General features: G+C 41.8%; 1 protein-coding gene across 2 annotated transcripts in view; it reads right to left on the bottom strand.

Annotated features, from left to right (window-relative positions):
- Positions 1–26844, bottom strand: part of COP1 (COP1 E3 ubiquitin ligase) — a 181186-nt gene that overhangs the window by 126771 nt on the left and 27571 nt on the right. For both annotated transcript variants that reach the window (XM_077332509.1, XM_077332510.1), the window contains exons 7-11: positions 22774–22833; positions 21422–21498; positions 10220–10277; positions 9094–9208; positions 5368–5503 (exon numbers count right to left, since the gene is read on the bottom strand). In XM_077332509.1, coding sequence (XP_077188624.1) covers positions 5368–5503; positions 9094–9208; positions 10220–10277; positions 21422–21498; positions 22774–22833 — 446 coding nt within the window. The remainder of the gene's footprint in view (positions 1–5367; positions 5504–9093; positions 9209–10219; positions 10278–21421; positions 21499–22773; positions 22834–26844) is intronic.

Genomic DNA, 26844 nt, shown 5'->3' with positions numbered 1-26844 from the left:
ATATAAAGACTTGCAATTCTTGACACATTTTGCTAAAATGTCTTCAGCTGTGGTTGCAAAATTTTTTATAGTACTGATATTATACTTTTATTCATAATTTTTTTGTTTATCATATCACCCATATTTTACAAAATTGATCTTCTTGAAGGGTTAAATGGTAATCTTTCTTAAAGTTACATAACTTATACTTAAAAGTATGGAGTAGATATTTTAATGAATAATAATGATTTAAAAACAGTTCAAAAATATTTCCTTCAGTAGTAGCAAGGCCTTCTAGTAGATTAGATGCCAAGAGCTGTTTGTTCTTCTTTTCTGGGGCCTTCCAGACCCTCTTTTTCCTGTCTTGTTATATTATTTAACCTTTAATGGTATCACTTTATTTGCTAACTATCCTACCTGGCTAGAACAAACACATTATCATTTGAAGAACCATCAGGTTGCTGTGAGGGTATTAGCCGCCCCAGACATTCTGCCCTTATGGATAGGGAAGGGCATGAACCAAACTAAGAAGCAACATTCACCCTGAATTTTGCCCTGTTTGTGATGGATCTACCGTTACGAATTTCCATAGATTTTTAAAGCAGTTTGTGTCAGTTCATGGACAGAGCAGTAAAGCAGGGATTTAAAGGGACTCAATGGCTCAACTGTTTTTCAGGTTATATGCAAATCCTGTTTAAAGAGACTAACTGGTTCAGTTCACAAACAAACCTCCTAGTTCAATTTGGTCCACGGTTTGGCCATGAATGGATATGAACTGCATTTTGGGGGCCTGGATATGGCTGGTTACAGACCATTGTGTTTTTATATTTCTGGATAATAAATAAACAAACAAATTTCAATCACATTTGTTTCCTCCTTACTAACAGTGAAGGATCAGCTTGCTGTGGGCCCCCCAAAGCCTCACAATTCTCCCCACAAGATTTGCTCTTCAGTCACAGGCAATTTTTTTAAAACTCTCAAAGTTTTCCTGTCCTTTGTGAGACATACTGAATGCTCAAAGTCCCATTCATTAAAAACAGCACACATTTGCCATCTAGCTATACTACATGCTTTTCAACGATCCCATTCACTTTTTTAATGATGTTAAACACTATTTTTTCCCCGCGCTACAAGCTCTAAATATGTCATATTCTGGTTTCCAGAGTCTTGTTACTGATATGCATTTCCTGAAGAAATATTATACTCACTCGTTAGAAAGCTTAAATTCCTGTTAGTGACATTAAGATATTCCACATTAAACAAGGTTTTTATTGTTTCCATTTTCTTCTGCGGAGAAAAAAACCTTCTAAATTATCCTTTTATTTCTTGTCTATATCACCCTTTTCATTTCCTTGCATTAAACATTAGAACACTGGCTCTCTCCTGTTATGTAAGTTCTTCAGGCTATTCCTTTTGCCTTGTCAGTTCCAATTATTCTAAAGCATCTAATTTTTGTATTAGACTACACATTTTAAATGATAAATTAAAGGAAAATAAGATACTCAGTTTCTACAGCAGCCTCAAGAGGGGTCTAAAATTTCATTCAATTAGAAGCCTATGTAGAAGATCTGAAAATCTAGATCCCTTTTTACAAAACTTACCGCATTCCAGATTGCTGTATTTCTAATTGTTAGAGCTTGAATCCTACCATAAAATCTCTGATTGTACTGATTAGAAATATTTGTCTTATTTTTATCTTGGATCCTAGGCCAGGCTTTCTCAACAGGGGGTTTGTGAAACCCTGTTTCTTAATAGCCCTGGATGGGTTTGCTGAATGGTTAGGAGTTAATTGATTTTAATATATACTTTAAAATATGTTAAACATTTATCAGGTGATATGTCCTCCCAAAATGCTTGGTGCAAAAGGTATGGCTTGCACGGTGATTAAATATTTCAATTGCTATGAGAAAGGAAGAGTCTAAGATCTCTACTGTCCTATAGGGGACTTACGTAGTTAATTGCTTTAATGTACCTGCTTCTAGCCCTTTAAACCCTCCCATGACCGTTTATGCACTGGAGGTTTCATGCTGGGCTGCAAGCTGGAGTTTTAGCCGTGGCAGGTTGCTCCACCTCTTCCTGCACCCACACGGGGGAGCATTTGGCCCAGTGCACCTCATTCACCCCTCTCCCCCGATTTGTGCTCCTGCATGGGAGCTGGGGCAGTGAAGTTCCCAGTGCATACAGAAGTCATTTGGCTATAATGTACAATACAGTAGTCTTGTACTGCAGCCATAAACCAAAAGCAAAAAATACTACAAATTCGCCCCAAAATAAAGCTACTAATTTAAGACAATCCTGGAGACCAGTTATTTGACCCTCAGCTTTAATTCAGCAGTCCAATTCAATGCATATTCACTCAAAAGTAAGCCCCACAGAGTACCACATGACTTAATCCCAAAAAACACATGTATGCATAATGTCAGTAGTCTTAATCTGAAGCTATTTGTTTAGACTACTCAAGTACACTGTTAACATACCATCCTACACTGGATACACGTGGATCAAACATCCTGTCAGGAATTAGGCTGAGCCCAGCCTGCAGAGTCCAAAATAGAAGCACATCCGAAATCCAACAGCCAGTTGCAGATTTCCAAGAGAGTTTTATTAGACTAAGTCCACAGAACGCTAAAGCATGCCAAGATCTTCCTAAGCAAAGATCTTGGTAATAACAACGTACAAGAAAGCGCGCGGGGCAGTTATAGAACCCACCAAATAAGGGAGGGGGAATCAAAGGTATTTCGGTGGGAGAGAGAGAAAGTTACAAAGGAAGGTTGGTTCCCAAGCTGCCAGATGGCCCGGAGCCTTATCAAGCGGTTGGCACTTTGTTGAGACATTGAGTTGTCTCCGCAAGGACACATACAGTAAGATTGATACATTCGCATGGAGCCTCTCCCGCTGGGAAAGGGAAGGGAGGAAGAAGACCAGGGGACAGGTTTATTGCTTTATGGCCTTGGCCAGAACCGGCTGGTGATATCTGAAGAGTGTGGGAAGCGAAGCACAGGGATGGCATGAATCAGGGTTCATGACACATCCGAACACCATCTTAAGTAGAAAGAGCTTCCTTCCTTCCTTCTCCTTCCCTTTTAAAATTTTAATTTAATTTTATTTATATACAACCCTCCCCAAAGGCTCAGGGTGGTTTACATGAAATTGGAACAATACAAATAACTCAGTTTATTTAATATTAGCCATTAGCTCATGCAAGGAGGAGGCCAGGAAAGAAGCCCCAAATGTCACAGAATAGTCTAGTGCAGATAGTTCCCTATCTATCACATCTCTACGCATGCACCACCACCACAGGTCTACACAACATGTATGCACATCTCATGCAGAGTGCTCTACAGCAGTGGTCCCCAACCCCCGGTCTAGGGACCGGTACCGGTCCGCATATCAGTCGGTACCAGGCTGCTATTCCTCCTCGTCCTCCTCCCTGGCTGCTGCCTCAGGGGCTGCCCTGCCACTCTGCCGCCAGCTCACCTTTGGTGCTCTCAAAAGCAGCAACCCCCAGTGTTGAAGTCAGGGGCGCTGGCGGGAAAGCAAGTGGAGCAGGGGCTCAGGTGGTGGCGATGTCCCTCGGCAAGAGACTACCCCCCCCCGGGCCTCAGTAAAATTATCAAGCATTGACCGGTCCCCAGTGATAAAACGGTTGGGGGCCAATGTTCTACAGAATGTTAGTTCAGCTCAAAAAATGAACATGTTATACCTGAACTCAATAGTAATATCGCTTGCTACCCTCTATGAATAAATCCAGCCCATCAAGTGCCCTAGGATTATTTAACCATCTTAAGAGTTCAACAGGTTATACCTTAAATATGTAGATAAATTAAGTGTGTCCCCCCACCTAGTTAGCTTTTGTCAAGAGGAACATCTACTCTGCTACAAAGACAGACGTACTGGCATCAAAATGGATGCAGGCACAAGAACAAGTTTAGTCCAAGTGGTGAGCTTCTAAGTAATGGCTAAAATAAACTGCAGCATCTCACACTAAGTATTAATTTATTTGAAATATATATTTGCACTCAAAGTATGAGTAACATGACCATTTACTGGTGGCTAATTTCCATAATTCCCAAAAAGGCAACTCTTCAAGACATTACAATTTTACAATTAAACGAGTACAGAAAGGATGCCATGCTAAAATTCAGCTTCGCTCTACATTTACAGTTTCCGTAACATAATTCAAGAACACAGCAGTCTTTTCATAGATTACATATCTTACTCCGTTTTACTCACAGCAGGATCCTGCTGCATTGCCAATGCTCAGTTTTCCAAAACATTACTCCACACCAATACTGTCTGGCAAATGTTTTGAGGAAATACTACAAGTACTCAATGAACTTGGCAATTACACCTATATTTACCAGCAACCAATCGCAAATAAGTTATTCACTGAAATATTTATCAATGATCAAGGTAGGAAGTTCTGCAAATCAAACTAATGAACACCGTAAAAAGGGGTCACAGATAATGAACTAGCTCTCTTGATGACAAATGTCAAATTGCCCTTGCAATATCTAGTTCTGAAAGAACCTACGCACCTGAAAGTATGTGTGAGGGGTATAAACTGGGGATGTTAAAAAAAAAACAACAACCCAAAACGGTATTTTGGGGGTTCAAATATACTTTAAAAATATTGGTATTTCCTGATATTCCTAAATCCCAATACCAGTATGGTATGCAGATTCAGGAAATATTCAAAAATGGTTCCCATAGGTTATAAAAAGTTACCCATCCATACATAGGTATTTAGGTGCAGTTTTTTTAAAATGTAGACCCTGGAAATTTGTAGCACAGCTGCTGGTGCCTCTCCTTAAAACAACAAATTCCAAGTCCACGGGTCCCAAAAGAAAGTGACCCCATCCTTCATTGTTTCCAATGATGGTGGAAAAGGCATTTAAAGGGACAGAGCCTTTACATCTATCCATTGTAAAAAACTGAGTTTGATGTATAGTTCCTTTACATTTCATGTGAGCCGCCCTGAGCCTCATGGGAGGGCATTATACAAATATAATTAATTAATTAACGCTCTCCAACTGCAGCTATCTGCTGGTTCCAAACCCACCCAACCCCCCAGATATTTTTGGGATTTTTTGAGGTCAGCCATTTTGGATAGCCACAAAATAGCCACAATATGGCTGAATTAATCTCCCCACCAAATATTGATAAGGTATTTTTCTGGCTCAGATTAGAATCATAGAATCATAGAGTTGGAAGGGGCCATACAGGCCATCTAGTCCAACCCCCTGCTCAACGCAGGATCAGCCCAAAGCATCCTAAAGCATCCATCAGCTGAATGGTCATCCCTAGTACACATCAGTTACAGCTGGTGAATTTATTAAGCTGTGGAAAGAATATAAGATTGGAAATATTTGCTCAGATATTCATTACCTGGACACTATGCTGGATCCATTATATAGGTCACTAGCGTACGACAGTGTTGCCAAGGGTCGGACAGAATTGTAACGTGTGAACTTGGACAGACATTCCTGAAATTCATCCAGTTGACTTGACGTTCTGCTGTCATCTAGAAGGGAAAAAATCCCAAGTAACTGAGGATTTCTTAAATTAGAATACAAAAAGGCAGATACAGTTTCAGATCATCACAAGAAGTAACATTTTCAGTTCCATTTCAGGAACCTCTCATCTCAAATTTACTTGAAATGAGTTTTTGCAGAAGTAGCTCTAAAAGGGGTCTATTTATATAGTGCCTCAAGGTCTATGAATATTTCCTACACTACGCAGCAGTACACCAATTTACTTCAGGGGCAGGATGATGCCTGGACAACAAAAGAGCTTTAATGGAAATCTTAAAGTCGTACTGTAAGGCTCAGTCTGGTTTAAATAATTCCTCATGGTCAGACTCTCAAAGGACTGCTATTAGAAACCAGTTGTCATCAATGAGGGGCCTATTGTGGGATTCCACAGGACATAATTTGCAATCTCTACATAAAACCGTTAGGACAAATCATTTGTAGTTTTGGGGTAGATTGTCATCAATATGCTGATGATTCTCAGTTCTATATTTCCTTACCTCAATCTCCTGGTCATGCGGTAAGGGCCTTTAAACACTGCCTGGCTGCTATGGTTAACTGTCTAAAAATGAACAAATTGAAGGTAAACCCTGAAAGGACAAAGCTAATATAGGATGGGAAGGTGGAAGTCTTGAAGAACATTGTTCTCTCTCCACTTCTGATGGAGTTCAACTGACCCTTGCTGACGCAGTTAAAAACCTTGGCTTTATACTGGATCCAGCTTTATTACTGGAGAAGCAAGTTAACATAGCTGCAAAAGGGCTTTCTAACACCTCAGCCTAGCTCATAAGATGGCCCCTTACCTGAATACAGCTGTTCTGGCCAACTGGATCCACACCATAGTAACATCGAGACTGCTGCACAGTACATTGACCTCCTTTTATAATCATCTTGAAAACTCCAATAAATCCAGAATGCTAAAGCTTGGCTATTATTAGGAGCTAGACCAGTGATTCTCAACCTTCCTAATGCCACGACCCTTTGATACAGTTCCTCATGTTGTGGTGACCCCCAACCATAAAATTATGCAAGTCTTCTTTCACAGAAATCAAACCGAAACTGACCAATGGCACGAAGATCCATTGGTCATGACTGTATATAAATTGGTTTTTTCCTGGGGTTTCTCAATTCAATTCTGCCTCCTGTCCCACCATGCCGATCTTGCTCTTTTCCGCTGCTCCACACAAACGAACTCTCTATCTCGATCTACCCCGCAAGGCTGTTCTGAAGATAGTGCCTCCCCCCACCCCCAGGCAAGCTGCTTGCCCTGCCGTGACCCATGTGAAAGGGTTGTTCGACCCCCCAAAGGGGTCCTGATCCCCAGGTTGAGAACCACTGAGCTAGACAGAGCAAGTACATTACTCTCATTCTGCAGATACACCAACTGCTGACCATTTGTTACCAGGCTGAGTTTACAATATCTCCCCTTATGCTCTGCCACAACAACTTCAATCATGGCTGTAGGGGCATCTGCAGGTGTCAACCTGCATATGGGCAAAATCAGGAACTGCCCATACAAGTGCTTTTTCCACTGGGGGTCTCATCTTAAGGAATGGTCTGTCCAAGGAGGTAAGGGAAGTTCCCACTCTCCTGGTTTTCTACAACCTCTGTAAAACTGAATTATTTAAGAGGGTTTTCTTGCACAGGTAACAGGATTGCGCTATATGAAAAAGTTCACAAACTTACTTGGATAAATGATTAGGGATTGCGGTCTATATACTGCTGTGTCTAACTTATTGTAGTAGGATCCTATTATGTAATCTCTGTACTGCTTTAATGTCTCAGGTTAATACTTATGCTGTGCTTCTTTCTGCTGGTTCCGGACTTCTAAAATCCTAAAGTAATAGTTACTGAATGTCCCATTTTGTTGCTTATACTGACTCACTATGTGTAATCTGCCTTGAGTCCCTGTGAGAAAGACAGATTATAAATAATGAAGATAAATAAATGTTTACTAGACTCGTGGGGATAAAACAAATGTATTTCTATTTTCCTAACCATTCCCAATCCAATCCACTCAACAAAGCAATAAATACTGCAGGGGCGAAGGGACATCTTTCCCTGCCCTTTTCGTAAAGGGGGGAGTTGCTCTCAACAATTAACCTAAAAAGGTTTGAACAGTAATTGAAAGTTAAATTCATTTGAAAACACATAGTTACTAGTTTGGAATCCTGATCTTTAAAAAAAAATGTAACTTTGTTTTCAAATCTAGGCTGCAGAGAAATTTCCTTCTACAAAGTGATGTCAGTTTTAACTAATGCAACTACCACCACGGTAATGTACAATATCTGATCCCAAAGGCATTTGAAAATAAGATACTAGTAGATATCATAGCTTCACACTCTTTTAAGATATTCACAGTTAATTGCAGCTGCCCTGTAACTTCTTATAGTCCTGGTGGATCCCAAGTTTATTTAACCATTTTGAGAAACAGCTAAAGAGAGCAGATCTTAGATTTGAAACAGCAGAGGCTATAAGAAGGAAGACTACAGAAATAATAACGGTAACAACATAGGGTGTGGAAAATCAAGGAAAGCTTTTGCAGTAAGGAAATAGGGAACAATGCTGATATAGAGATTTGAGGAAAGGTGACACATGGTAGGAAATGCTGGAAATAATTTGGACATTGGAATGCTATAAACAGAGAGCAGAACTGAGTAGTCTTAAGAGTATTTTTTAAATTTATGATGCCAAACGGGCTTCATAATCTCCAGACTGTTCAAGACAAATTGAAAACCAATAGAAAAGCCATCAGAAAGAAATCATACAGCAGTTGAATGAGAGCAGAGAAAAGCATTTAAGAGAAAACAGAGGAACAGAAGGGCTTTCACAGTACTATCCAGGGAGAAGAAAGATGACTTTTCACAGAGGGAGTAATCAAAGTAAGTTGAAACAGGCCAGAACACAAACATACCCAGAAAGTTGAATCGGAAAAGGAGGCGGTTTAATATTATAGTTTTGCTAATGTATGTTAATGTAAAACATTTAAAAACTGTTATCTATGTCAGTGGTCCCTAACCCCCAAGTCCGCAGACCGATACTGGTCCGTGGATCAGTTGGTACCAGGCCGCATATCCTCCTCCCCGGGGGCTGCCCTGTCACTCTGCCGCCAGCTCACCTTTGGTGCTCTCCGGCGGCCACCATGGTTGGGGCTCCCCCTCGGCGTGGCACTGCGCAGCTGCTGCTGGCAGCACCCCCGGCGGGCGGCGAGAAATCAGGGGCACCGGCAGGAAAGCAAGTGGAGCAAGGGCTCAGGCAGTGGTAAAAGACTACCCCCCCGCCCCGGACCTCAGTAAAATTGTCAAGCATTGACCGGTCCCCAGTGATAAGAAGATTGGGGACCACTGCTGTGTAACTGAACACTTGTATATTTGTTGTTGTTACTTGTCCTGAGCCAGCCAGGTAGGGCAGGCAATAAAAATAAAGTTATTTTATTTTTATTATATAAAAAACAGAGTAATGCTGTTGCTGGAGTTGTCAGTGTATTTTCCTATAGAAACCACTGCTTGTCCTAAGAGAGAATGGCAAGTTATCATGCTGGACTGGAAAAAGATATTGGGAACTAGAGGTATATATGTTCTACCTGATACTCGAGTCATCCTAGTAGAAAAGTAGCACTGTTCCAGATCCTCAAAGTGAGCCGTGAGCCTCTTTCTCCTTGATGCTAACGTGCTGTTATACCAGGGCTGCTTTTTCGTCTGCATGAAACAAGAGAAGAAAGGCCGTGTGTTTTTTTTTTTGTACTCTGCTCTTTAGTACCCAAAGGAGTCTCAAAGCAACTTACAATCATCCACTCTCTCCACATACCAGATACCCTGTCAAGTAGGGGAGGCTGAAAGAGCTCTCAGAAAACTATGCCCAGCTGGCTGCACGTGGAGGACGAGTGGGGAATCAAACCCTCTTCTCCACACTTTGGCACTGGCCTCCTAAGCGCAGCCGGCTAAGCCTAGGTGTACATCCCTATTTGTGGGGGGTATCTAAATCTAGATAAGACTTAATTTGTAGAGATTGTGCAGCTGCCCATTCCAACAATGTCAATGATTTCAAAAAGAGGATTGACTGGGCAATCAAACGCAATTACATGCAGTCTCCAAATACACTCTGCCAATGCCACCCTGTTTTGTTATAGAGGTTAGCAGAAACATACACCTCAATTTTCAGCAGAATCCATTAAAGTCAGATTCAGCACTTTAAGACAGGCCTCGGAGTTTCGCAAATACAAGAAGATATAACCTCCCGAGGAAGGGCAGTTGAAAAACTGTGCTGCGGTTTCAAATTTGCTAAAGAAAGTTTCCAGTATCTGAATCCATGTGGACCGTAAGCAGGGAAAGACAGGTTCAGAAATAATTTTGTATACCCTTTAAATGACCGCACCGATACTGGGGGCTTACGTGAAAGCCTACCTATACATTTTCTAGACAAGGCTGAATTTTTCTTGCCTCCTCACTCCCGTCTATGCAGTGAAGACAACATGCTCAGAAATAACTGTCCATGTGTATGACTTAATATACCATTTCATTGATTACATTTTGAAGGATCCCTCCATGCCTGGCATACTGAAAAGTATTAAAGATCTGATGTATTTGCCACACACTCGTTTTTATACTGGTGTCAGTCATTTAAACTACTACCCTCATCTTTTGCTTTCCCAGAGGAAAGGACAAACCCCCTTATTACCTGGCTTTGTACATACCAAGATATCTTCTTACCTGGGAACTGCCACTAAATCCCGGAGTCTGGTTATATTCTGTGGAATCGATAATGCTACTGTAAAAATAAAGATAGAAATAAGGATATGGGGAGATGAGGCTTGTGCATCTGTACTAAATCAAGAGCCCTACTGCATGCTAACACTAACACACTCCCATATGTGGGACTGCACAGAAACATGACTAATGTTAGCACAAAGGTTCCATTTGTTCAAAGGACAAATGCAGCTAGGAAACATACAGCTGTGCTGCTAAGCAATAAAATGTTGAGCTGCAAGTTGCAAATGAAGAGATGCGGCCTCCTTTTGAAGGAGGTGACAGGAAATGGTAAACTGATTTTGAAGACATGCTGGAATGCAACAGAAGTTTAAAACAAACAGCTTTGCAAATAACAAAAGGAAAAAAAATAGAGGCCATTGGAGTTTCTTCTGTGGCTACTGCATGCACTGTAACTCATTAAGAAAAAGCCTGTCTCAGGAAATAAGGTTCAAACACTTCTGCTTTACACTGTTTGTAAAATGCAACCATTACTCATGAAAATGCAAAAATATTATGTTATTATCATCAGCATCCTCAGCTTCGGTGTGTTCTACTACATTGCACAAAAGCTTTTTAAAGATTTTTTTTTTTGATGTGCTGAACAGAAATTTAGCACCAGCATTGGAGTAAATAAGACTGCCGTTGGCAGTTCATTAGCTGTAAGAAAATGTATGGTTATTTAAGGAGTTGGTAACAGAAGGGTTCTATGGAAATACAAGAAAGCCATCCTCCTCCACCTCTCTCCTGAAAGAAAGCAGCACCGAATTTATCAAGAATCTGGAATGAGGAGGCATTAAACCGAAGCAATAAAGCCAGAGATAGAAGCAGAGGGGCAAAACAGAGAGGGAACAACTAAGTCACAGGTGAGAACAGATTAAAAGATAAATCCTGCATGAGCTGCTAGACAAAAGCTTAAGATGACATTATCTTCTATCTTTACAGGTAAATAAAAAAAAGAATATGCTACAGGGGAAAGCTCATTGCCACTGTCCTTGGGTATATGCAAGCAACTTTTTAGTGCATGTAAAAGACACCCTTAACTTTTCCTCAAACATTAAAGCTTTAATAGCAAAAGAATGGATGTCAAGAAACATAGCCTCTCTAGATCTAACCACCTTTTAAACACATCAGTTATGCGGATATTTTCAGTGCAAGTACCTCAGAAACCACAAAACATCCCCAGCTATATATCTCCTACACATTCTCACATGTTGTTACTATCCTGCATGTCTGAATTCCTGCTTGGGGAATTTAGTTTCACCCCGTTCTTTTCCTCGTTTCACCAGTCACTGGGACTTGCCAACAGCAGTGCCAGAATGGTACATTTGCAATTTGCCTCAAGGAAATAACATTGTTCAATTATGAAACAGACTAGAAATTAAGGCCGCTGTAGAAACAATACAGTGGGTGCTAGCCGGCAATGGGTCGGTGTGTTAGGCGCCCCCCCCCCCGCCTCAGTGCGGGGAGATAAAGGGATGGGTAGACGGATGGATAGGAGGCAGGAAAAAAAGAAGACAGAAAGTGAGCAGGCGAGAGGGAAAGAAGAGGCAGAAAGGGGAGGGAGGGAGGATGGAAGGAAGGAAGGTGAAAGGGGTCATGGCACAGGGGAAGGAGGGGGGTGAAGGGTCTGCTGGGTGGGTGAGGGGGGGCGAGTGGTGAGGGGGGCAGCGGGGCAAGAGTTCAAGGTAGAGATGGGTTGGTGGGTGGGTGTTTGGGGCAGGAAGCGGCGGTGGAGTGCGGAGGAAAGAGAGAGACAGAGACAGTCAGAAGGGGGGAGAGAAAGGGGAAAGGTTAGAGGACATGGCAGGGGCGGTAGGAGCGGGGGAGGTGAAGGGGCCGTGGACGCGCCCCTACCCCGCCCACCTCCTGGACTGTCCCGGCCTCCCCCACCAGCCTCCCGGCCGTGTCTGCAGCAAGGCTGTCCCGGGCCCGGCAGCCTCCCGGGTGGGTCCGGAGCTTCTGGGGCAGCAAAGGGGCAGCCCCACCACGGCGTGGCTCGGCAGCCTCCTGGGAGGTTCCGGAGCTTCTGGGGTGGCAAAGGGACAGGGCCACCACGGCCACACCACGGCAGGGCTGTCCATTTGCCGCCCTGAAGCTCAGCAGACCCACCAGCCTCCCTGCCGGGTCTGGAGTTTCGCAAATTAGCGAATTATTTATACCCCTCTTGCAGAGCGGTTACAGATATGTAGAAAAAAAGATTCAGCCAATTTTCTGTCTTGATTTATTTCAAGAGGGGCCTTCGGAATCTGAGATGTGCCATTCTCCACAAAACATCCAGGCTTAGGGAAGGGATGCAGGGAGTTAGAGCAGAGAAACACCCTGTCAATGAGCTGGCCTTTTTTAGCAGTCTCTTGGCGTTTTTCAAATATGGGATCAGGCTTTGAGGGCTTCTTTAGTTACTGAAGGCCTCCCTGGAAAACTAATGTCACGACAACTTGCCTTTCCTGAGAGATGAGGAGTCAGACATTGGTGCAACTGAGCCAAGGTGCTTCAAGCCCAGGGAAACAAGAAGGAGTTTAGCACTCATATTCCATCTCATTAGTGGAATGGACATTGCTTGCTTGTGAGCACCTACCTGCTGCAGGTATACATGGTCACATGTCTTAGCAATACATGTGACTGCCAAACAGAATTAGGTCAGTTTCAGGCAGTTTGGACCTTTCTCTTGCAAGGAGAAAGGTCTTTCTGTCTGGACTCTTACCACTCTGTCAGCCTTGAGGTGGCTAGAACACTTGCACTGTATGGCTAGAACACCTGCTTTCTGGATTTTGGACTCTGAAGTTCTATCCAGGCTCTTTATTTTCAGTCCAAACAGGTAACATCTGTATCAGAAAACTAAATCTGGACTAGTGCCTCAGGGCAGTTATTTTAACTTCATTATTTTCCTTGATTTCTTTATATTTGTACAATCGTGCACATTTCTCTTAATCATTTTACTCTTGTGGTATTATTATTTGGGTTTGGGGGTTTCAATGTAAACCTAGTACCTTGGCCTATCTTGCTGGGCCCTGAAAGTCTTCCTAGAGAATTATTCAAGAATCCTCTGCTACTCTTAACTCTCAATTGACAAAACCAGGAGGATACTCAAATCCTGGACTAAAGCTATAATGATCCTGAATTTTTTTACAGTTGGTCCTACAAATCCTGATAATTATTGCCCAATAAACCTTCTCTGAATTGTTGTCAAACTCTGCACACACCATCTGCTGACCAAACTATCCTCTTGCCTTCATGACCAACAAGGTTTGGACCCTGAGCAGACTGGGCTTTGCTCTGATAGATCCACACCTGATCACTATATTAAACTTGCCCACTTAGTGAGAAATATGGAGGTGCTGGGAGGGAAAATTGTACGGTGCTTTTATCAACCTGAAGGGGGCCTTTGACATGATATCTGTGGAGCAAACTGGATATGGTTCTCAAGGACAAAAGATTACTCTTTCTAATATACAAATGTATTCTTTAACTAGCTGCCAGATGTGCTCTAATGGCCAGGGTGATTTAACCAATGAGATCCTCACTAACCTGGGGGTCACACAGGTGTCTTGCCAGGCACCTTACTTGCTCAATCTCTTTAAGAACAACCTAGCATCTACCCTGAGGACTGTGGATGGCTATTTTCCTCAATCTGGCCCTTACAACATTTCTCTTCTACTCCATGCAGATGACACCATGGGGATATCCTGCATCCAAATGGGCCTCAAGAGCCTTTTTACAACACACCACCAAAATCAGGCCTTTAACCTGACAAAATGTAGTACATTGGCTGTAGTCTGTTTCTTTTACACCCACGGGGGCCAATATGTCTCTGTTGCTATTAGTATTTGTAATTCTAAACCAAGAGTCCAACTGCTTTATAAAAATCCTATTCGGATTAGCGCTGTTAATTAGAGAGTTGAGATGATTCAAGCATGATTTCTACATCATACCCTGGCCATTCCAAATTGGGTTGGACATGGAGTCATGTGCCTGGGGACTGGTCTGTGTCTTAGAGATGAGGGCCTGGCTCCAGACCTTAAAGTGCTGGCTGTGCATTCACTTTTTAATCAGAATACCCTAGCTATGTATATACTATGGTCTCTGATACTTTAAGCAATTGGTTTTTATCAAGTTTTAAGGAAAAACAAATCTATTATCACTGATTCAATTTATATGCTATGTTAATTTATATGCCAGAGGTTAAAGGATATTGATAGGCAGTCCCTGTATGCAGTAGCAAACAGAACTTGCTCCCCGTTGGGCTTAGATATTGTGCCTGGGACTTTTGCTGCATATTTTCCATCTCAAGAGCTCCTCAAATCCACACTATCTTCAGGTTATCTAGGGCTGACATCTTGCCTACTGCAGTTCTGTACAGTAAATATTCATGGACTCTGCATACCGAAAGGCTCCGCCCGTGCCAGACTAGAGTCCCTGAAACAATATCTTATGTTTTACTTTACTGTCACTGTTATCTTGGACAGAGGAATCTTTTAATTAGCCCACCATTTCTAATTTCATTGATCATCCTGACAAATAGCTTGTCTTTTACCGTTAATCTGATAGAAACTCCTTTATCGCAAATTAAGTTGCTAAGTTTCTCTTAAATTTTCTGAGGCCATGGGAACAAATAGGGAAAAAAATTCAAATAACTTATCTTCCATTTTGTTATGCTATCCTAGTTACTCCAACTTCCCAACACTATTTAACCTTATTCTATTATTTTAATGCCTAATAAAAGTTCTAATGGACTGTTTTACATTGCAGGGCTGATTTCTTAATACCTAGTCGTGCTGGAGACCTTGTCCCTCGATCTCTAGGCTGAGGGCTAGTTTACTGGGGCTGGAGAGGACTCATTACCATCATCATTCACTTCCCAGTCTTGTCCATTTTACATTTTGATAGGTCACGACTGTTGATACCCCTTGCAAAAAGTCTGATGTGTAGATGGCATGAAAATGAAACTCCAGCCTTCACTTATGCTTATCACTCTTATTAAAAAAGAAACCTGTCCTGTATTATGGAGCAAGCAATATTTACACATTTGCGCATCCAAAGGCGGGTCTTGGTGCTGATTTATGAATGAAATTAATGAAGACTCTGCATAAAGCTAAAAGCACATCTGTGACTTCAAAACTGTAGTCTGGGAATCCTTCCTAATTTCCAGTCAGTAAGATGGCCCTATCCTGGGTCTAGATAATTCAAAGAGTTCTGTGAGAAAAGGAATGAATTTGCCATCAGGAACCAGGAGCTGGTTAATGACAGTTCCACAAAGTCAGAAAATCATGACCTCCTGAGGCACAGGAGGCAATGGAAGATGCTTCTGAATCCCTTGCTGTTACCTTCCTTATTGCCCTGGAAAGGAAAACTATGGGAGGATGTGGACACCAACCTCTCTAACTGTACTGTCATCATGGAACTGAATCCCAACAATTCCTGGTACTAGAAGCAAAACAGAAATTCCTGCATCTTGATGTATTTTCCTCTTGTGAAGATAGCTGAAAGCAGAAGTCCTAGCCTTCTCAAAAACTGAAAATTCTACAATTTAACCTCTACTGCCCAGAATGTGTTCCACAGACAGCAACTCTAGAATTATCTGCCCATTTCAGAAGAGTAGTCTCCCTACTGAGTTTCTATGGGATTGATTCACTCTGTTTTCTCAAGGCCTTTCCATAATATTATTTGTCAATATCAGCACAGAGCATCCTCAGCCTAAGGAGAAACCCTGCAATGGATGAATAGCCTCCAGGAGGTTAATATTCATTTGTCTGCCGCCTTCTGGAGGCAAGGAGCCCTCCTGGCAGTGGCTATTTCACCCTGTCACTGTGACTGTCACTGTATTTCTCCGAGAGACTCCTCCTGTGTAGCATGTCTCAATCCATCAAAACAGATTTTCCCTACAATTGCACATGGATGGAAAGGTGATGGGATTTAGCTACCTGCTTCTGGAGTAGCAGAAGGAGCCACAATGGGAGGCTAAACTGGACTCTAGCACATACCATAGCATTCACTGAAGGGGTCATGGACCCCTGAAGCCTGCCCAAAAGTTTGAGTTCTACTCTAGTGGAAGACTAGATCATTTGAACATTAGCTAAGATCTTCTCCTGTCTATTCAGCAGCTAGAACATATATCCTGATTGTGTGCCCATGGCTAAATATAGCTGAATCAAGAGCAGGGCAGGTATCAGAACTCTTCTCAGCGTTCATGAAATGTTCATGTTTCCAGAGAAGGCAGCCTGGTTTGCATATTCACCCATCCATGAAGGAGAAATCTGGATCACATCAAGAAGTCATCCAAGTAGGCTAATGTGTCCCCCTCAATATGAACGTGAGCCAGTTCTATCATTATCATCTTAGGTGATACATGTGATCATCTTGGGTGATACATGTGATACAAGTGACCCTTGTAAAAGAACCTTATGGACTTGTAATGAGGTTATTAGATCAATACAGGTAGCTAGAGCCTCCTTGAAGTCAAAGAGAGAGAGACAGAGAGCGCTTCCTGCTGAAGAGCCTTCATGATAGTATGAAATGCTATCCTTCTGAAGCATTGCTGGCCAGAAAGTCAATTTGCATATCCAGGATGTCTAGCCAATCCTTCTTCGGGACTATGACGATCAAACCAATGCTTGAGAATGATGCACAAGGTGGAATGCTCTGATCAGGGGAACTGTGAATACTTGCATTCATCCTGCAGAACAGATCAACCTCATTCTTTTTACCCTCAAGATTTCTTAGGATTCTTTCTTCATCCTAGTAGTCTATTTTACAGCTGGACTTTAGGAAGTGCCTGTGTTATCTTTCGGCAGGATGTAATATTTCTTCATAAAACTGGAGTCTTCTCTTGCTGCTAATGGATTTGTCCAATCTTTAAATTGATTATTAAAGGATACAGGAATGTATGGTCTTTACTGCCCCCCTGTGGGAAAACCTCAGCCATACCTTTAAAGTTGCAAAGGAACCAGCTGCTGATGCAACTTCTGTTTGTCCTGAGAAATAACTCAAGCACTCTAATTGCTTTGCTAAGGAGGATGGGAACAAATCAATTTGAAAAAGCCTGCTCAAGAACGAATCACTGTCACATCCTTCTTTACCAGAAAACTCATCTTCCTTGCCTGAAGGAGCTCAGGAGATTTCTGATTAATCTCCCTCAATCCTACATTTCACTGGAGTCAAGCACAATGGTATTTCTGTTCCCTGAAGGAAATCCTGCCAAAGTTCACTGAGGCTGCCATTTCTTAGAAGTGCTAAAGACTGGAAGAAGAGCTCCCCTTTTCCATGATCACTCCTGAAGAGATTATCTCCTACCTCCCTGGGGGGTTAGAATCCTTTTTCACTGTAGGCAATCATGCCTTGCCTTCTTGTAGATCCCTTTCTGAAGTTTCCCTCTTCCCTGAACAAAGGAAAGGAATTAGAGATGAAAAATCCATTCCCACTTCTTTAAAAAAAAGCCAAGACAGAGAGTGGAAAACAAGATTTCTCCAGATATATTGGCAGATTCAACACTTTCTGTGGAAACAGAAGCAGAATTGGGCAATCCTCTCACCCATCCAGGGTCTTGCTTCCAAAAGTGGATGTTCTCCTTCACTAAGAACTGTCCTGCTCATCCCAGCCTCCAAGATCTAATGAAAGAAATTCCATTCAAGATGTCTTTTATTTGACTGAAGGAGCAATCACATTAAATCCAATATCGCCTTTAATGCTGAGGTGCCAATCTGAAAAGGGGCTACAGCAATTTGAACTGTGTCTACATTACAGAATGCTTCTTCTTCGCTATGTAGAGTTATAATAACTGTCATAAAGATGGGTCTGAATAGGTAGTACAGCAAAATACTATGTCAAAAATAATGGCTGAGACCAAGTGGTGAGTGTTATATAGAGTTCTCCAGTCAATTAGCTAGAGATTTCACAAAGCATAAACAATATGTCTTCTCAAAGATTTATCTACCTTGACAGCAACTTATGTTAGCTACAGCTATATTACTACTGTCCAAATACAGATGAAAACACTGGAGCAAATCCTACAGTCTTTGGACACAGGGATCATAGACTTTCCACATTCTACTTTCCCCAAGCAATCCCTGCGGACCCATGGGTATTAGGATCCCAGGACCCATATTAATAGCCATGAGGTTCAATGGGACTGAGATGGAAAGAGAGGCAATTTTGCCATCTGTTTCTTTTTGTCTGTCAGCCACTCTGCTGACAAAAGAGGAAAAAGAAGAGATCTTGTCCCCTTTTCCTTCCATACTGCAACCACCCAACTGGTGTGACTTAATGCAAATGGGCTTTCAACACTGAATTAACTTTCCCAGTGCTGGACGCAGCTGCCAGGAGAGATAAACATGGGCAAGATACACAACTATCAGTTCCTCTACTGAATTCAACCCACTGTTAAAGGAGACATGGGAGACATGAAAAGAGTTCAATATAACACTTATTCATAAAGAGGGGCAAGACCCTAATATAAGAAATTATAGACGGATAATCGTACTATGAAATGATTATAAATTGTTTACAACAATTTTAGCGGAAAGACTGAAACTTTTTAAAAACGACTTATGAAGGTCAATGTGATTTTTTTACCCAAATGACCATTAAAGGATCATGTCAGAACAGGTGGGTAGCCGTGTTGGTCTGAAGTAGCAGAACAAAACACTTCCTCAGACAACAGAACAAAAATCATAAAAGTACAGATATAAGGAGAGAGTAAATGAGTAGTAAATTAGTAAACTGAACTGAAACTAGAGGACAAATTTAGTTATTCTAGCAAGGAACCAACCATCATCATGCTGCATATTTGTTGTATTTTATAATACCATGGGGAAAATGCAATTGAAGGGGATTACATTTACACTAAGCTCTAACCTCAAAGAAAATGTTTATAAAATGATGTCTAGATTGTATATGATGCCAGGTAAATTGGGATAAATGTGTAAATTTACCTCGAATAAATTCTGGAAATGTGAGCAATTAACAAGAACGTTTTACCATATGCGCTGGACTTGTAATAGAGCACAGAAATTCTGGATACAAATTGTTGTTGTTAGCTGCAAACTCGTGTTCCGGCCCATCGCGACCCCATGGACAATGATCTTCCAGGCCTTCCTGTCCTCAACCATTCCTCAAAGTCGATTTAAGTTTGCACCGACTGCCTCAGTGACTCCATCCAGCCACCTCATTCTCTGTCATCCCCTTCTTCTTTTGCCCTCAATAGCTCCCAGCATTAGGCTGTTCTCCAGGGAGTCCTTCCTTCTCATGAGGTGGCCAAAGTATTTGAGTTTCATCTTCAGGATCTGGCCTTCTAAGGAGCAGTCAGGGGCTGATCTCCTCTAGGACTGACCGGTTTGTTTGCCTTGCAGTCCAAGGGACTCGCAAGAGTCTTCTCCAGCACCAGAGTTCAAAAGCCTCAATTCGTTGAGGCTTCAAAAGCCTTAATTCTGGATACAAATACATGCATGCAAAAGATTTTGTAGGTTAACTTACAAATGAGATCAGAACCTGTTCTGCTAGGTTTGATAGCTAAACATTTAGAAAATAACAATGGGACTTTGTTTTTGTATATGATAATGGCTATGAGACTCTCATATGCTCAGAATTGGATATCTACAAAACTACCTACAACCAAATACTGGATGTTGAAAATGTTAGAATTTCCTGAAATGGCTAAACTTACATCATTGATCAGAAAGAACAACTTCCTTTGTGACTAATTAGAAACCTCTTATTGACTTCTTGATGGAGAAAAAAAAATGACTGAATGGCAAGTGGTTTTCAATACTAAAGAACGCGAATGAAGAATTCACTTCAGCTTTAAGAACTCCACTTGGAAAATATGGTATAGATTATTTCTTATGATCTGCTTAGCTAGAGACAAAAAAATATTGTAAGAAAGTTGATATGTCTGTTTTTTGTTCTTTTTCCCTTCTTTTCGTACTTCTTTCCCTCTTATTTAATTTGGATTAAAGTCTTTAATAAAAATAACTTGAAAAAAGAGAAATAAGACATGGAAGGGACGTGGGTTATATTGGCTTTCTGGAGTTAGATGGGTGCCACTGTAAGAACACAGTAAAATCAGAGTCCAATAGCAGTAGTCTGACGGAAGTGTGCTTGCACTTGAAAGCTCACGCCCTGAATAAATCTTTGTTGGTCTTAAAGGTGTTACTGGACTCTGATTTTATTGTACTACTTCAGACCAACACGGCTACCCATTTGAATCTATCCTGTAAGAACACAGGTACAATTTAAATGTACTTTAACACAGAACTGGTCAATACCATTCCAATACTAATGAATTGTACATGGTCCTGGCAAGGATCATAATCGATACGCTAAAAGCGGCAATCCTTTATGCTGCTACAGTGTGTTGCCCTTCAATTAATCTCCTTATTTTCCCAGCATTTTCCTCCATAGCTGCCAACAGTCTGTAGCTGTTCGGCAGGAAAGCGCTCTTGCTGTTTAGAGAAGGGATAATATAATCCTTTCTTGGTACTTGTTGTGACCATCCCCAAGTCGCAATTGCAACTGGCAGGCTCTTCCTAGTAGGCAGTATAGAAAAGAACCTGCCATGGCAGGCAGATGTGGGCTTTTGTTACCTGCCATTTGGTGTTCATCTGCAGCAGCCCTCCCTGGAGTGGTATATCACACAATGAGAACAGTGCTGCTCACAGACTGGCGCTTCAAGAAGAGTAAAAGCGAGCAGGCAGGCAGGATCAAAGGAAGTTTTTAAAAATTCAGCACTGAGCATTGTGAATATTCATTCAATTTGCATGTGCAACAAGCAAAGAGTGTAAAAGGCAAGTGCTGCATATGCAAACTACTCTAGCCCTTATTTGTACAATTCCATTAAGCTCTACAGGCAAAACCTAGTTAAGCCCATCAGGGATCACAGGGGTGGGCGTTCATGCTTTTTCTGACTAGAGTTTTATCGGAAACCAGACTTCATTTTCTTGAGAAAATAAAACAGGGGAATACAACTAATGATCTACTTAGGTGATGGACATGTGTAAGGAATGTTTGAGATAAGCTTGCTTATAGAAGAAGGATCAGATAGATAGATAACGCACTGGATGCAGCCACCACGAAGGAGAGGAGAGGAATTTCGGCAGCATAGCTAGTTTATCGTTTTATATATCACACATTCCACATCACATCACAACTGTCAATAAAATAACAGATAAGTACCTGTGTGAAGGTGAGGGAGCTTCAAACTGAGGCACGGTGCTATCCTCGCTCACTGGTGAATACAAGCCGCTCCTTTCCTAGAATACATACAGTCATATTAAAGTTGCCACACAAAAGTAGGGTTTGCATCCCCCATTAACACGTTCTTTTGCTCATTCTGCTCTGCTTCTTTTACAGATTTCTAGAGTTCTCGGAAAAGATTCACGTGTGGTTTTTGTCCTTTCATGTTTGCTTACCCAGCTGAGCCAAAGAGCTAGTTGTCAGATCACTTTTCCCCCCACTTCGTTCAAAAGAAGGCTGGGGCCAACGGCTCCTGCCTGAGTCTCGAATCAGCCCAGATACAGAAAATCAAATGTTGACTTCTCAAGGCATCAATCAACATGTTAATATACTTGTAAGATTATGTCTAAGTCTACATATAAAACTGCTTACAGCTCAAAAGTTATAGCTCAGAATTTCTGAAACACCTTATTAACCACAGCTAATATTTACAGGGGACACCATCTAATAGCCAGCTAATATAATGACAAAAAGAAATCTAGCAATACAAAAAACCTTTCATGTAGTTCAAAAGATTGAAAGGCACTATGGAAACCCATGTATTTGCCACAAACAAACCTACCTTCTGTTTCTTCAAGGGTTTCAGATGGAGCTTTGAAGTTATATAGGGCTTTTTTGTGCAGGATACAAATACCTAGCATGCAATACTAATGCAAGATAGCTAAGTGTTATCCAGTTGCCTCACTGGATAAGGAGAGTATTTGCCTACCTAAGGCTCCCCTACAATCATGCACTTGTGTACGATTTCCCAATTAGGAGAGAAGGACCCACGTGGTTCCATATGAATACTGCGGACCTGAGAGCTTGTAACTTATTTTAACTCCCACACCACAGCAGTATTTTAAATGGGCCAAGTAATCGCCAATTATTTCCGCCTTTTAGATGAAGCCTGTCATGAAACTTTTGAAGGCCTAAGGGTGACTTCCTTTCCCCGCCCTCCTTCTCCTCTAAGAACAAGTCACCAAATGTTATTACATAGCTTTGAAAGAGCTTTACGCAGGAAACACAGCAAAAGTTATTTATGCGCCCACACAAAAGAAGTAATTCCAAAAATTAACTAAGCATTTTAAAAGGCACGCAAGTATTTTAAATGCCCCCATCGAGTTGGGGGGAGGGTGGATAGGGAGAAACACAAACATTCAAATGAACAAATTAACCAGAAAGCTTAATCTGTTCATTTCCCCCATTACTGAAGCAAGTGCCATAAATCTCACACAGGGGCTCACAGCGAGGCAGACAGCTTGATGGCAGTGAAGAAGCACTCAAGTGGCTACAATGGCTGGGTGCCTCACCTCCACTCGTTTAATATCTTCTTCCAGAACATTCAGCTCCTTCTGAATCTGTTCTAATTGCTGTGGATGGGGGGGAAAAAGATAAAAGAAATCTGAGCTAATTTGCTCTGGCAACACCAGGACCACCATCAATTAAGTCATTTTCTTTTTTTAGGTGGAAAAAAGAAAGAGAGAGAAATGCTAAAATAGAAAGCTACTCATTTCAGGTAGTTACTATCCAGAAAGTCATACGTATGCAGATATGCATTAAACAGATGGGCAAGCTACATTAAAGAATGTCACAAGCTGTGAAACGATACAGGCGAGAACGTGACGTTCCTCACCCTCAGTGATAAATAGGCTCTACATTATTAAATGTTATACTCCACGCTCTTAGCATCCACGACCCAGGGTCTAAAAAAACAATTATGGCTCAAATGATTAACAAGGCATCATTAAGCCACCCAACACTTTGACAGCCTCAGCCTGCAAGATGTCAGCAAATATGTAAAATAAACTCTTCAACAAAGAAAGTAAAATAGCTTCGCTTAAACATTGGTGGGCAACCTCTGCCACTACTTGATGAATCGCAAAAGGGAGGAAGCCAGCATAAATGCGATGTTCCTGGGAGTGATGTCATGGTGTTACATGATACTCCTGAGAATTTCCCAAACCTTATTCCTACCCAAACAGAGGAGTTACTCTGACTTTGGAAATACGTTATCCCCGTGCTGGGCTGGACAGGGTTGCATGCAAGGATTAGGTTTGTAATTTGGGGGCTGGCTCCTGGACCCAGGCCTCTTGTTGAATAAAGGAGGTGGTGAGCTAAGGAGGTGGTGAGCTCCCCCTCACTGTCAGTCTTCAAGCAAAGGTTGGATACACACTTTTCTTTGATGCTTTAGGATGCTTTGGGCTGATCCTACATTGAGCAGGGGGTTGGACTAGATGGCCTGTCTGGCCCCTTCCAACTCTATGATTCTATAAACACGTGGCAGCAGTGGCCAATGGTTTCCTTTAGCAGCTTCAGCTGGCAAGCCAGTTACTGCCTTTATTGAGCAAAAAAGATCTTGTCACTATGGCATATGCCCTGGTAACAGCTAGCCCCTCTTCATCATTTGTTACCTTGCCTGATAGGAAAGGGAATAAACAACTGGAGTGGTGGCTTCTCACTACTGCAGGGAGAAAACAGGCATCACCTTCCTGCCTTTCTGCAGCCCGGTGGGAGGCAAGGAAGACACGAAGATGCCATACCCTGCTATCAAGGAATAAGGAAGGCATGCACCATCTTCCTCTATTGCTGGGGGTGGGGGCCAAAGAAGTCAGACAATGGCTTCTCACAGCAATGGAGGGAGTGGAGGAGGACACAAATATTAATGTTAAAGGCATTTAAAAATAGTGCTCAAACTCCTGTCCATCATCCCAGTTCCTTTGCAACCACTAACTTCTACAATGGATAAAGCAACAGATCTCTCTCTTGTATGTTTACACTGCTAGTAAGGTCTTCTGCATATTGCCATAAATCAGAAAGTTAGAAGCTGAGTATTCCCCAAAGGGCTCAGACCACTGCAGGATACAGCTACCACTTTGCTCTCACTACATCCCTGAGAATAACCATTCTCTCTTCTTCGTGTTCCATTGCATGGGGTCCCTTTGTTATATTATCCTGAGATACAACAGTCAAGAATGGCAAGGATATCCGGCTATAATAGCATAAACCTTAATATATTAACTTGTAAGCTCTTAATAATCTTATACCCTGCAGAGAAAGTCTTGTTTCCCAGCTTAAAGAGTCAGCCTAGCTCAGGCTAATTAAAGATGTTAACTACTCAGTGGAGACAAACACATTATCACAGAACAAGATCTGTGAGGTATACCTTTCCTACTGTGAAAATTTCAGTAGCAGTGAAACCCCAGGCTGGCATACAGAATTAAGGGAGTGTTACTATGAACGAACATCAGGTCTTGCAGTGTATTTCAGGTTTAATAAACATCCGTGGAAACTGGCTGCATTTTAAGTCAAAAGGCACCTGCAGACCAGACCGAAAAGCAACACTCAATAAGGCAGGCTGGAAAGATTAATCATCATTCCATTCAGTCGTGAATAGCAGGGGTAGTCAACCTGTGGTCCTCCAGGTGTCCATGGACTACAATTCCCATGAGCCCCTGACAGCCTGATGTATAGGCTGCCAAGACCCCACACACATACCCAAAGCTTATATGCACCTAGGGACTTCCAGCTACAGCCTTCCATGTTCTATCAGGCACTACTCCAGACAGTCTTTTACCTTTACAACTGACTTCTCCGGCAACCACTGAAGGGGTCCTGTGGAAGAATCCCAATGAATGCAAGGAAACTCACATAGACCGCTGCCTATCATTTCCAAATGGCTTAAGAAAACATGTCAGTTCACAGCATTAACACCCGAAATTATCATTTTTCTTCTTAAATGACTATTCCTAGAGTTCTCTCTAAATCTGCTGGCTCTGTAAGAAAATCAGGAACAACTCTAAAGGGTTAATGCTGACACGTCGGCAGAGTATCTGGACAAAACAACTGCAGAGGGAGGATGGATGGAGCAGCTGGTCGGCAAATGCATCATGAAGCAGGGTATCAACGGACAACCTCGGCAATATAATAATCCTGTTTTTTATTTACAGAACAATATCAGCATTGCCTTTGTTTGTATTTCAGCAATACAACCAAGGTTACTTGAAACCTGAAGAATAGTTCAAGGGTTACTCCACAGCCAAAAGTCTGCTCTAGGCTCACATCAGCTTTGATGCAAGAATGGAAGAGCTCTGTCGGATCAGACGAGTGGTCTACTATCTAGCCCAGCATGCAGTCTCACACAGTGGCCAACCAGTTCCTGTGGAGGGCCAACAACAGGGCATAGAGGCCTTCCTCTGATGTTTCTTCCTTGTCCTGGGATTCAGAGGTTTAGAGCAGGGGTAGTCAAACTGCGGCCCTCCAGATGTCCATGGACTACAATTCCCAGGAGCCCCCAGCCAGCGAACGCTGGCAGGGGGCTCCTGGGAATTGTAGTCCATGGACATCTGGAGGGCCGCAGTTTGACTACCGCTGGTTTAGAGGCTCTGAACTGTGTAGGTTTTCCTCACAGCTAGTAGCTGCTGATAAACCTGTCCTCCATTAATATAATCCCCATTTTAAAGTTGTTTATTCAGTACTTTGGCAATTCAGGTTCTATTCCAAAACCACAGCTACAAATACATAAACCATAATATGAGAGAGGTTTAAATTAATATACCATGGGTATTGTAGAGCTTCAAGTTTTAAAATCCAGGGTAAATTTAAAAGATCCATTTTGATTCACACAGTTTCATGAGTCCTCCCAACATTCTCCAATGGGCCAAAATACAGGCAATGCAGAAATGTAGGTTATATCTTGACCTAATAGTAGCAGATGCAAATAATCAATGCATGGCTGAAAAATCAGCCTATTCCCACACAAGCATTGCCATAAATGGGAACTCTCTTAAGTGGCTCAGTTCCAAGGAGTAGTCTATCAAATCCTGACCTGCTTATCTATAGTTCTGAATGTTTTCCCAAGTCAACTCAAGGGCTAAGGAGCCCAAAATTGACATCAAGCCAGTTGTTTATCATGGAAGTATTCAAAACTTCACGGATTTAAAATTAAATAAATACCTCAGAAGCAGACATACAACCAGCAACACTCCTTATTGTACACCATACTTTAAAAACAATTTTCACCTACCATCTGAATGCTTAAATTATTAAACTTAATTGTCCGACAATAATTCAGTTATTTAACAACAAGGGAAAAGGAACATACTGCTGAAGCTACAAGCGCATCTTGAGAGAACAAAAATATAATCAACTATTTTGCAGTTTGAAAGCAAGATTGATTTGCCTTTGTCATGTCTCCTTCCTTGGAAGTCATCCTTTTCACATACATAAACTGCTAGACAATAAAGTTTGACAAGAAGAGTGATTAGCAGGAGCTAATGACAGCACAGGAGAATTCATGCTTTTAATTCTCCATGATTACCACACAGCAACTAATAACAGCTCTATCTTCTGCTGCTCTACATCTTCATAATGTTGATGAAAGA

Source organism: Paroedura picta, chromosome 4 (assembly GCF_049243985.1).
Source record: "Paroedura picta isolate Pp20150507F chromosome 4, Ppicta_v3.0, whole genome shotgun sequence".
NCBI lineage: Eukaryota > Metazoa > Chordata > Lepidosauria > Squamata > Gekkonidae > Paroedura > Paroedura picta.
The sequence above is the reverse complement of the archived record's forward strand: the minus strand, read 5'-3'. Positions and strand labels throughout refer to the sequence as shown.